The sequence below is a fragment of the Cnephaeus nilssonii genome (genome assembly GCF_951640355.1).
Source record: "Cnephaeus nilssonii genome assembly, chromosome: 18".
NCBI lineage: Eukaryota > Metazoa > Chordata > Mammalia > Chiroptera > Vespertilionidae > Cnephaeus > Cnephaeus nilssonii.
In genome coordinates, this window is record NC_137089.1 from 7,546,311 (window position 1) to 7,559,383 (window position 13,073).

General features: G+C 40.0%; 1 protein-coding gene across 3 annotated transcripts in view; it reads left to right on the forward strand.

The window, feature by feature from the left end:
• The first annotated feature begins 3,204 nt into the window (after window positions 1–3,204).
• SLC26A7 (solute carrier family 26 member 7) overlaps window positions 3,205–13,073 on the forward strand; it is a 47,035-nt gene continuing 37,166 nt past the window's right edge. The window contains exons 1-3 of one of the 3 annotated variants that reach the window (XM_079796664.1): window positions 3,205–3,324; window positions 4,823–5,052; window positions 5,257–5,558. In XM_079796664.1, the coding sequence (XP_079652790.1) occupies window positions 5,366–5,558 (193 nt within the window). In that variant the 5' untranslated portion in view covers window positions 3,205–3,324; window positions 4,823–5,052; window positions 5,257–5,365. The remainder of the gene's footprint in view (window positions 3,325–4,822; window positions 5,053–5,256; window positions 5,559–13,073) is intronic. The other 2 variants (XM_079796663.1, XM_079796665.1) reach the window with 2 other exon arrangements.

Below are 13,073 nucleotides of genomic sequence, written 5' to 3' on the forward strand. Positions count from 1 at the left end.
CTTTGTGTCCTTTTACTGTGGAATAGCATTCCATAATGTAGGTGTAATACTGTTTGTTCATTTCTTCTCCACCTTGGGCTTTTTCCAGTTTCTGTCTATTATGAATGAGCTGTTACAAACCAAAGCATTCTTAGAAACATGCAGTGGCTGCCACTTACACTAGTTCTAAGTAGAAGCTCCTTAACATACCTCACAGGCTCTGTATAACTTAGCTTTTCTTACCTATTCCTTGGTCTCACCTCTTGCCACTCTAATTTTCTTAACCTTACTGTTCTCCAGCCTTATTCCTTCCAGTACCCTGAAACTTCCATGCCACGCCCACGTTAGCCTTTTGCATGCAATCCCTGCAGTGGAACACTGTTTCTTTCTACTGGTTGCCTGGCACATTTTGCTCATGTTCCTCTACTTATTACAGTGTGTCTCTGGCCCTGTACTTATGACCTCTCTATGGCATGAATGAACAATAGTTCCTTGTTTCACGGGGTTATTATGATAAATAAATAAATTAACATTGTAAAAGCACTGACCATGGCACCACAGTAAGTGCTCAGTCAATGTTTGTAATTTACCTTGTGGAGAACCTGGAATTTCTGGCAGCTTATGCTGTATGTACATTGCATGCTAAAGAGCAGGGAATGATGGAAGGGAACAGCAGCAGAGTGGGAGATGAATTAAGGGGGGCCAAGCAAGCAAGAGGGGAAAGACCAGGTCAGAGTCTATAGTAATAGTCCACATTAAGTACACTCAGTGGGAGTTGAGGTAATGGCAGTAGGGATTGAAGACGGGAGACGGAGTCAGAAGGTCTAGAAACAGAACGGACGGAGTGAGTGTCAATGGAAAGGAAAGGTGGTGACATAGATGTCTCTGAGATTTCTGTCTTCGGTGTCTCTAAGGATGTTGGTGTCAAGTAGCAAGATTAAGGAATTCAGGAAGAGGTGGGGGATTTGGTGAAAAATAAGTTTGATTTAAGACATGGTAAATTAAGGATGCTACCTGGACATTGCTAGAAATGTCCAGCCGACCATCGGAAAAGAAAATATAATTAAAGGTATGGGTTTTTGGGGTGATATTTGTACTTACTTATTTTTTTATTGTTGACAATATTACAGATGTTCCCCACCCCCTTTACACTCTTCCTCCCAACCCCTGCCCCACACCAGGAAGGCATGGATTTTGATTGATCAAGAATGAATTATATATTTCCTTCCTTTTTCAATTCTTCTCTCTCTCTTTCTCTATCTCTATCTCTATCTCTATCTCTATCTCTATCTCTATCTCTATCTCTCATTCTGTCTCTCTCCTTTCCCACGTCCTTTAAAATGCCTTAGGTCATTGTAAGACTAGTGTCTGAATGTACAAGTAATTCTTTTCCCTACGCTTTTTTTTTTTTTTTTTTTTTTACTTCACTACAGCCATCTCTGTTGGTCCCTATTATGAGTCAAAATAAGTCACAGAATATAGAATAACGATAGAAAGAAAAAAAAAACATGGTAAAGAAACAGACTGGAAAGGGCTCTTTAATCTAAAGAAAGCAAAGCATGTCAAAGCACTGGGCGCACAGGACTTGGCCCCCTCTACTTGACCGGCTGGCCTGTCAGGAGTGAAGCATGAGCGGCACTGCTCAGGACTGTAATTGACTTGCCTACGTGCATTCCCACGGAAAGGTCGCAGTATGTCTGAACAGTATTGAGCAGATTTTGGCTCAATAATTGGGAAACATGTTCTAATAATTAGAATGTCTGGATATTAGAATGGGCTCTTTTGCTAAGCCTGTTCATTTCAGTCGATGGAAGAATGAAAACAGAGGTTCGATTCAAGACAGTGCCAACCTGTGTAAAATTTGAAAAGGTACCAATTAAGAAAAGATACTCTATCTAGTGGACCACTTGCTGAAATGTTTCCTCCCTGTGGATGTATCCCCATACCAGTTCCGTGGCTTCTGAGCAGAACGTGGCTCTGTTCACAGCCTCGGCTCTCCTCCTCAGATGGGAACCTTGTGCAGTGTCCTCTTGTTAGAAATGCTGTCCATCAACTTCCTGAAGTAAGCATGGTCTTGGAGTTGACACCCTCCAAGATTTCTGAGTCTACATTTCCAAATGTAACCTGTATATGAATCAGCATTTTAGGTGTCCCAGTCTTGACACACAGATCATGTTCAAAGAAGCATAAAGTAATATGAGAAGGTAGGAAAGGATAAAGGGGGTCAACTATGTGGTGACAGAAGATGATTTGACTTTGGGTGTTGGGCACACAATGCACTATCCAGATCATGTATCATGGAAATGTACACTTGAAACCTATCTAGTCTTATTAACCAATCTCGCCTCAATAAGTTTAATAAAAAAGTAATGTGATAAGAATATCAATCTTTACTGGTGTCTCTCAAAAACCATTAAATAATATTTCTTTTTTTAAAAGATTTTTAAAAATGGATTTTAGAGAAAGAGGAAGGGAGAGAGAGGAAAACGTTATACCCATGTGAGAGTGAAACATCCATCAGCTGCCTCCTGCCCGCCCCCTCCCCACACCAGGAATTGGTCCCATAATCTGGGCATGTTCCCTGACCAGGAATCAAACCAGCAACATTTTGGTGCATAGGATGACACCCGACCAACAGAGCCACATTGGCCAGGGCTGAACAGTATTTCTTTAAAGACTTTCCTCATTTGAGCCTGGCTCAGTTATCTCATACTTCATAATTGCTCCAGAAGCTCTTACATGCCAACCCTCTAAAACTCTCTAAAACCCCAGCCCAGGAGGTTTCTCTCTCTGTTTTGTCTCCTCCCTTTCTCTTGCATTCACTATCTAGTTTCTCCTCTTTCCATTATCCAGATTCTATAATAGTAGCAAAAGGAATTGAAGAGAGATAGACCTTTCCCTACATGGTGAGAGAATGGGGAGGAGTCCTTATTTTCCCCATTACAATCTCTAACTGTTTTTCTCTCTCCACCTAGTCTCCTGGTTCTCTAACAGCGTAGCCTGGAGCCAGGCTGAAATAGACTCAAGAATTCTTGGGTACTCTCAGGAGTAGGGACATTCATGTGTTAATTCTTATTGAGTGGGTCCTACGTCTGCAGGACCTTCTATTAGGTCCTAGGAAAGTGGCAAAGCGAGTTATGTGAATAATCCCTCCTCACAAGGAATTCACAATCTCACCAGCGTGACTGGATAAAATCACATGAAGTAGATTTCAAGGAAGAAAAACCAACAGACAGTGAGAAGGAGCGCAGCTGTACACCCACGAATAGCTTAAGGGCTACCTGGATGTTGGGTGTACAGCAAGAACAGAACTGTGTGGAAACCAGAAAAACTTTCATGGAAGAGGTAAGGATTGGCTAAATGTTTAGCACAAGGAGACATACCAGGGAGCTAGGGAAATTGCTGTAGAGTTATGCTGGAGGGCCAGTATGCAGCAGAGGGTGAGTGTAATTATCTGCTGGAACAGAGGGTTGATGCGTTGTGCGAAGGCTTTTTCTCAGTGGGACCGTAATTGTCCCTCCTCTGAGCTTCCATAGCATTTACTGTGTGACTTGATTATTAATTTATCTCATTCTGCCTTGAGTGAGTTATACATTTTCCTATTTCCTTAATTAAATAACTCCTAGACAATAAAGACAATATATACCCCCTCTTTCATATAACTTCACACAGAGTCTAACAGTATGTGGTTTTCAATCAATAATTGCTGGGTTAATAAGTAGAGTTGATGGGAAGCTAACAGAGGGGTTAGGGGAGGGGAGAGAGGTCTCATGCTTGCACTAATGAGTTTAAGTTTGATATTGAACACTGAATGATCAAACGTTAGAGATGTAATCAAAATAATATTTTAGAAAGAGGAATTTTTCTGTACTTTAACATGGTAGGTCAAAGTTAAGTTTATGTTTTTATTTGTATAGGTGTTGCCTAGACATCTGGGAACAGATTTCTCATATAGATGATACATAGTATTGAACTTTAATATAAATTTAGTCATTGAAACTTTAGCATAAATATTATTTAATCTTTTTTGAATTTTATGGGCTGGGTCAAAGATTCTTTGATAATCTTATGGGTGTGAATAAATTTCTTCACAAAGGTTTTTTGGTATTGCTGATTATAAGTAGGAGTGATACCATGCTCTGGAGTAAGATTTTGGCATGCTTTAAATAATGTGTTAAGTACATGAAATTGCAAAAAATCTGGAAATGGAATTCCAAATTTATACTTAAAAGATTTTAAGGAAGATTTATTCAAAATTTTTAGAAGTCTTTTGATTGAGAAACTACAAAAGTATTTTATGAAGCTAATTTCTGCTCCCTCCTGGTCTTAGGATGTTTTAGCATAATTACTGGCACTGTTTAGGTACTTTGATACAGATTCATTTTCAGTTCTAATAATCCTGTTTACATGAATTCTTTGTTACTAACATGTAACACAGTTTAAAAAATGAATTTAAATGGTTAGATTTAAAGGAATCATTGCTGTTGATCAGTGACTTCAGTCAAGCTTTCAAGTCTTCTTATTTTGTCAGCATAGATTTGAATTTATGACCTAGATATGTTTTGAAAAAATCTTTACTGTGAATTTGGATTATAAAAATAATATATATGCAATATACTCAATAATATATACTCAATATAGCTTCTGAAATTATTTGCTTATATATTGAATGAAGTATATAATACAAAGATAAGTATTGCTGTTAGTGAATGAATGAACATGTTTAGTCTCCCAGGGACTAAAAATGATAAGGACATTACCTCTTATGTTTCTGAATTTTGTAGAACTGAACACGTATACTTCCCAAAGACGTAAGTCGAAATTCTCTGATTTTATTTTGCAGGACTGAGCCCTCTGGAGGTTTTATCTCTGTGCATAGCTTATAGGGAGAGATCAGCTAGCTGAATGCTTCCTGTTTTCGTTGGCGTGACCCAGCCTACTTCCGACACATGCCCAGAACTACATTAGTCTTTGGGATTGGAGCCAAACATTTATGACTGCAGAGCATATACGAGCATTTACTGGTGAGAGAGCTCTAGACCAACTTAACACTGAACCCATTTCTTTTCCAAGGTAGGAAAACTATTATCCTAACAGAAACCATTTCCCCATCTCATTCAGATAAGATTTCAAGGTTTTAATCTATATATTTTTTTTTAATCTAGAATGATTAGCTGCACCATAATAATACATACAGCCCAGCTGCATATATTTAAGTGCACCTGTTAATCTCTCTGCCTGCCTCTCTCTCTTTTATTGACTTATTTTTTTGGATAGCTTTGACATTGAAAACCACGGAGGAATTGGAGCCTTGCATTGAAAGGAGCAGTTCTGCAGCAGTTTTTTTCTTGTCTAACGTTGACTTCTGCGAGAGGAAATCTGAGAAATGACAGGGGCAAAGAGGAAAAAGAAAAGTGTGCTCTGGGGCCAGGCGAAGGCTCCCCGCTGTGAAGGCATTAAGCAGTGGTGCGGAAGGCGGCTGCCGATTTTGGAATGGGCATTACATTACAATCTGAAAGAAAACTTGCTCCCAGATACTGTGTCTGGGATCATGTTGGCAGTTCAACAGGTGACACAAGGTAAGGTGTTGCATTTGACTTCCCTGTTTTTTATGCAGAAAAACTGTCACTTTGTTTTAGTGGAAGAGTATTGTGACCTCAGATTTACCATTTAGCTAATGAAACGAAGTTTTAATTAATTTGAGGAAAATAAACACATTGAATATTTATATACGGAGTATCTGTATAAATATATAGACAATCCTGTATGCCCTTAGAGCTTATTTTGTGCTCGGACTGACCAGCAGACCCTGAGCGGTGGATGAATGATTACTCTGACAGACGATTGCTGTGAAAGAAAGGGCTAAGGGACTGCCTGGCTATAGGAACCAGACAGCCTCGCTCGCCTGCCTCTTCAGGCTTTTATGGTAACAGCAGTTTGAGCTAAAGTTTAACTTTTAGATAAAATCAAGGTAAGCATTCTTGGGAGGACACATGCGTCTGCAGTGTCCTTTAAGCAAGGATGTCCAAAGGTTAAGCATAAAGTTCCGGTAAATACCCAAGGGTCCACATGCACACAGACTTGTTTGGAAAGGTCAAGGAACAGTTAGGGGCTGCTGCCTTCAGCCAGCTCCCCTAGGTTGGAATTTTCTCCTTACAAACTTTCCAACCAAGTCTCCCGTGCTCCCCCACAATATTGATTGTACATGCCAATTTAATTCTGTATCACATTGTTATAGGACACCAGAAAATATGTTATCAGACAGCCCCTGGGTCAGCTGGGGGTCTTGTCAGTCTTGTAGGAAAGATTTCAAGTGAGTGACACTGGACAGCAGTGTTGTAGCAAGCAAATTTATTAAGGAAGCAAAGCAAGCAAGTTTATTAAAAATGCACTTGGCATGAAACGTAAGTGGGCACCCAGCTAATCTGAATGCACACCTGGTGGGGGTTCAAGGGATTTTATAACCTTCTGTCTACAGGTTTCAAGGTTCCTCTGCTGGATATCTTGGGCACAGACTAGATTTCAAGGTTCCCCTTTTACTTTGTGGTAGCTTTCCCAGAATTTATGAGACCATCTGGTATGTCCCAAGACTGCTTACCTCTTTGTTCAGTGAGTGAGATAAAATGCTCCCTTTTTTTCCTTCTTCCTCCCCCCCCCCCCCCCCCCTGCCTTAACAGTTCGTTCCCGGGTGATTTAAGCTATGTATTGTCTGGTTAGGGAGGAGAGGTATTAGCCATTTGCTCTCAAGTGTCCTTGGTTGGGGAAGATAAGGTCTTGTGATTCACAAGCTGGCTGCAAGCTGCCAAAACTGTTTGGCCTTGTTTAATTTTCTCATCTCAGTTTCCCTATTCCACTTGCCCAGGAATTGTCCTAGCTTCTTACTGTCCTGTCACAACATTATGCACTGTATTTATTTCTCAATATGAAATTTAAACTGGTGAGAAGTCTTATTTTAATTTTCCCAAGGCGGATTCTAAATGACCTTTTGGATTTAGATAGGTGTTTCTCTTGGTGAAAGCTTTTAGTTAGCTAGTGTGCATATACATGTGAGTTTGTGTGTGTGTGTGTGTGTGTGTTTTCCTTAAAGGTATACTCATTGTATTTCTTTTATATATATATATATATATTTTATTGATTTTTTACAGGGAGGAAGAGAGAGGGATAGAGAGTTAGAAACATCGATGAGAGAGAAACATCGATCAGCTGCCTCTTGCACACCCCCTACTAGGGATGTGCCCGCAACCAAGGTACATGCCCTTGACCTGAATCGAACCTGGGACCCTTGAGTCCGCAGGCCGACGCTCTATCCACTGAGCCAAACCGGTTTCGGCTCATTGTATTTCTTTAATTCAGGTAATAATTTACTAACTGTAGCAAGGAAAGGAACTGACTTCTCAGCCTTGAGAATTTGGAACACTCCTCAGCACAGACTTTGTAGATTTATATTTCCTTACAGTTTCACTACCTCCCTGTCTTGAACTATTATCCCTACCATTCCATGATATGCACTCTTTTAATTGAATTATTTAGTAGTTGAAACAAACTTGTTTGTGTATTTGTGTTTTTAATGTGACTAGAAACATCTGCACTGGTGCTTTAAGATCCATAATACTACCATATTTTATAGGATTACATTTTTCTGAATAGTCTTATATTACACTTTTAATGACAATTTTGTCAACAGAAAAACATAGTTATCTTTCATAAAAGTTCAAAATAAATAGCAGGTTAGAGTTATTTCCAGCCTTGATTTTAGTAAGTTTTATTCAAAGGAGACACTGTCACATACTTTGAAACTTAGGTGATTAATTTACAAGGGCTTTTTCATAGTTTCAGTATATGTTATAAATTTATTTTGCTTTAACTTAATGTGAAATGAAAGACATATTTAAAACCAATTTGTTTTTTCACCTTTGTAAAATATCAGGTTAATAAAGAAATTTGGGGATATAATAAAATACCTGTGGTATGTCATTAGTGATAGCATTTGTGTGTAAGTCATTAGTAGTTAATTGCATGGCTTCTATAGATTTTGAGAATTTTTGTTTACGATTTACGTATTTAATTGGTTATGAGGAAAAACTGGCCAACTCCCAACTGATGAGAAGCACAAAGTTTATTCAGTCCTCGTGTCTCCTAAAGTTATAGATCTGGCTACTGTTTCTCTTGGAAGTCTACCAGTGATTGGACAAGTCTACACCACTAGAAATAACTTAAATGTTTTTGTTGGTGCAACAAAAGACTCATTCTTCTAAAATTACCTCTTTTAAAAACAATCCTCTCAAACTTGCTCATGCTCACCCACTATGGAGATACGAAAAGTGAAATATCATGACATTGCTGTAAAGAGTATTGTTCTAAGCTCCTTATTTACATTATCTTCCCCATCCTAACAAAATCCCAAGAGACAGCTGTCTCTTCTCCATTTTCCACATACGAAAATGGAGGCTTAGATAATTAAATAATTTTTCCCGGTCCTCCTGCCTAATAAGTGATGAAGTTAGGACTAAATTACAAAGTCAACTCTTAATAGTTTATATTTAATACTCTATACTGCCAAAATAACCAGACACTTACAATACCAATCTATAATAAAAGTATAATATGCTAATTAGACTGGATAGCCTTCTGGACAAAGCCAGGGCTGCGAGGGAAGCCTGGGTCGTGGGTGCCAGCCAGCGGCCAGAGGGAAGCCCAGGTCCCGGTGCCTGCTGGTGGCCCGAGGGAAGCCTAGGTCCCTTGTGCCAGAGGGAAGCCGATGCTGGCAGCTGGGGGAAGGAAGGCCTACTCTTGCACGAATTCCGTGCACCAGGCCTCTAGTGTTATTAATAATAGAAGACATTTCTTTAGGAAGGTTCATATATTCTCCTCTTCATATTACTTTTGCATTTAGCTATTGTCCCTGCACCTTTTAGACTCAAAAGGTGAAGTTACAAGGAAAACAACTACTACAAAATATAGAGTAAAGGAGGCATTTACATATCATTACCTTTCATTTGTGTGAATACAATATTGGCAATCATTATAGGCTCCTTTTCTTCAAGAACTTAGAAGAAAGAAGGGGTAATTTTTTATTCTTCCCTCATAACAAACAATAGAAACGAATACCTGTTTTCACTCTACTGAATGTATTTTGAAGATGAGCAAACATTCTAGAGAAGGTCATTGACTTAAAACATGCCACCAACATGGATGGCAAGCTAAGTAGTATAAAACTCTGGTCTAGAGAGTATTTAGTTAACATTCTAGCCTGGGTGACCACTTGCGGGGGAATAGTTTCTGTGTTTCTAACCTGAAAACTCAAGCATTGAGACAGAGTGGAGGCCTACAATGCATGACTTGCCATATAAGCACCTAATCTACCGAGGAGCAATATGAGGATGTGTGAGCTTATAATACTAAGGGACCACCTAGAATTCTGTTCCCACACCATGAAAATGTTATGCTGCCTTAGCAGGGAAAAGATGGCTGTTCCTATAATTCTGCAGAATATGTGGCATTACTGGCACAGAAACATATGTGTGGAAGCGGGGCTTCATTGCACTCCTGAGGGCAGCTTAATGACATGTGAACAATAAGTGGGAATTCCTGAAGCATATTAGAGTGCAAAAGTTAAAGGGTATTCTGGGACTATTCCCCTGCATGGTCTCAGGCTTGGGGATATTGAACCCTAGTATTAGCTACCTAGCTCTAACCTGACTTTCTTTTATATATACACTAGAAGCCTGGTACACAACATTCGTGCCAAGGGGCGGGGGGTCCCTCAGCCTGGCCTCTGCCCTCTTGCAATCTGGGACCCTTGGGGGATGTCTGCCTGCCGGCTTAGGCCTGCTCCCCGCGCCTTGGGGGATGTCCGCCTGCTGGCTTAGCAGCAGGCGGACATCCACTGAGGGGTCCTTTGTGCTGCTGTGGAGGCGGGAGAGGCTCCCACCACTGCCACTGCACTCTCCAGCCATGAGCCCAGTGCTCTCCCTGTGGGAGCAGCACTCAGCCAGAAGCAGGGTTTGCTGCTCCTTAGCACTGCCTTGGAGGTGGGAGAGGCTCCCACCACCACCACTGCACTCTCCAGCTGTGAGCCCGGCTTCTGGCTGAGCGGCGCTCCCCCTGTGGGAGTGCACTGACCACCAGAGAGCAGCTCCTGCATTGAGCACCTGCCCCCAGGTGGTCAGTGCACATCACAGTGACCGGTCATACCACCGTTCAGTCGATTTGCATATTAGCCTTTTATTAATAGGACTAGAGGCCTGGTGCATGAAGTTCGTGCATGGAGCGGGGGGTGGGGGGGGAAGGGGGTCCCTAAACCCGACCTGCACCCTCTCACAATCTGGGACCCCTCGGGGGATGTCTGATTGCCGGTTTTATGCATGAGTAATATTCCATTGTATATATGTACCACATCTTCTTTCCCATTTGTTTATCAAAGGACATTTAGGTGGCATTCATATACTGGCTATTGAAAATAATGCTGTAATGAAAATAGGGATGTATATATCTTTTTGAGTTAGTATTTTGGATTTCTTTGGATACATACCTGGATGTGGAATTGCTATGTCATATTGTAGTTCTGTTTTTAATTTTTTGAGGAACCTATACTGTTTTATATAATGGCTGCACTAATTTATAATCCCAGACAGCAATGTGTTTTTTCCACATTCTTGCCAACACTTGTTGATTTATTGATGATAGCCATTCTGATATCTGTGAAGTGATATTTCATTCTGGTTTTCATTTGCTTTTCCCTCATGATTACTGGTGTTGATTATTTTTAATATGTCTGTTGGCCACCTGTGTGTCCTCATTGGAGAAATGTCTATTCAGATCCTTAGCCCATTATTAAAATAAGGTTATTTGTTTTTCTGGGGTTAAGTTGTATGAGTTCTTCATACATTTTGGATATTAACCCTTTCTCAGATATATCGTTGGCAAATATCTTCTCCCATTGGGTAGGATGTGTGTTTTTTGTTGTTGATGGTTTCCTTCACTGTGAAAACTTTAGATTGATGTGGTCCCATTGGTTTTATATTTTTTCTAGAAAAAAATAGGCAGTAAATTTTTCGACATTGCTTTTACTGCTGTATTTTTTTATGTGCCTAGGGAGACACATAAAAAAAATATATCAGTAAAAGCAATGTCAAAAAATTTACTGCCTATTTTTTTCTAGGAGTTTTATGGTTTCAAGTCTTACATTTACATTTTTAATTTATTTTAAATGGATTTTTGTATATGATTTAAGATAGTGGTCTAGTTTCATTTTTGTATGTATCTGTATAGTTTTCACGACACCATTTATTGAAGAGACTATCTTTACCACATTGTATATACTTGTCTCCTCTGTTATAGATTGGTTGATCATTTAGGCATGGGGTTTTTCTGAGCTTTCTACTCTATTTCGTTCATCTATGTGTCTGTTTTTATACCAGTACCATGCTGTTTTCAATACTATTGCCTTGTAGTATAGTTTGATATCAGGTAGCATGACACCTCCAACCTTATTCTTCTTCCTCATGATTGCTTTGGCTATTGGGGGTCTTTTGTAATTCCATATAAATTTTAGGACTATTTATTCTAATTCTGTGAAAAATGCCATTGGTTCTTTAATAGCAATTGCACTGAATCTAGATTGCTTTGGGTCATATATTTGTAAATATTTTAACAATGTTTACTCTTCGTATCCACGAGCATGATATATGCTTCCATTTTTTTTGTATCTTCTTTAATTTCTTTCTTCAATGTTGTATAGTTTTCCAAGTGCAGGTCTTTCACCACCTTGGAATAAGTATAAAATACATAATAAATACCTATGAATACATACCCATTTATTCATAATACCTGTGATTTAATTGTAAGTGGGATTATTTACTTAATTTCTCTTTCTGATAGTTTCCTCAAAGAACCTACAGTGCCTTCCAGCACCCCAGATAGAGTTCTCCCAAACCTTGACCCTCCAGCTCTTGCCCTGAAGTTAGTCATTTTAGTTTCTTTCTGTATGTCCCTGGAGCCATTCGTGCTGCTACCCCTGTGCTAGAGTTTAGAGTGATTGAGTTTTTGAGCAAGTCAGTATGTGCATGGTCCCTTTAAGACCTATAGTGCCTCCATCTATAGGAGCCCTTTGTATATCTGGGATACGACTGACATCCCCTGGGTTTTACAGCCAGGTGTTATGGGGACTCCTCTTCCTGGCATTGATGCCCCGGGTTGGGGAGCCTGATGTAGGACTGGGACCCCACATTTCTCAGGGAGGACCTCTGCATCTGAGATACCACTCTCAGTCCTTATTTTCCACACCGGGGATGTGGGACCTGCCTGTTCTGCCTCTCTCCCCCTTTTGTGGTCCTGATGTTGCTCTTTTTTTATATCCTTAATTATAGGAATTCCTTTCCACTAGTCTTCAGCTAGTTCTCAAAGAGAATTATTCTATAATTTAGTTGTAATTTCGCTGTGGTCGTTGGAGGAGGTGAGCATAGAGTTTACCTATTTCGCCATCTTGACCAGAAGCTATTCCTGAAGGGTGTTTCACAAAAAGGATTGACAAGTGAGGGCAGTGAATTCTACGGGAATCGGTGTTCCATTGAGTTGTGTGAGCTGCCATTTTCTGGGTAGTAACTGAAGCTCCATAACCATAGACTAGAGTCTATAAAATAATATTGTTCTTGTATTTATGGGAGTGAAACCACTGCCTGCCTCTAAGTCTGCCTCTCCACTCTATAGTGAGGTCACTAGGACTACAAAATATAAAGTCTTCAACAGAGTGGCTCTCTCTCTAATTCCTGCACAATTCTCAAGTTCTAGAAGCAATCTTCTGCAGTTCCAGTTTTCTTTGATTTTCAGAATAATTGCTTATTGTGTAAACCCAGACAAAACTGTCCTGAAAGTAAATACTTGTATCTTAAACATGAAACATCACCTTCTCTGTGATAAACAGTTCTTTCTCATCAGTAGTGATAGTGTCACTCTCCAGCTATCTCAGCCAAGAGGTTATAGCAGCAGCAGAGGCAGGGGCTGAGCTACCTACCTGCTTTCACGCTCCTTCTCGGTCAGGGGTCAGAGCCTATGTCGACGGAAGCCGTTCTCACTGCAGCCTGGGTCTGAGGAGT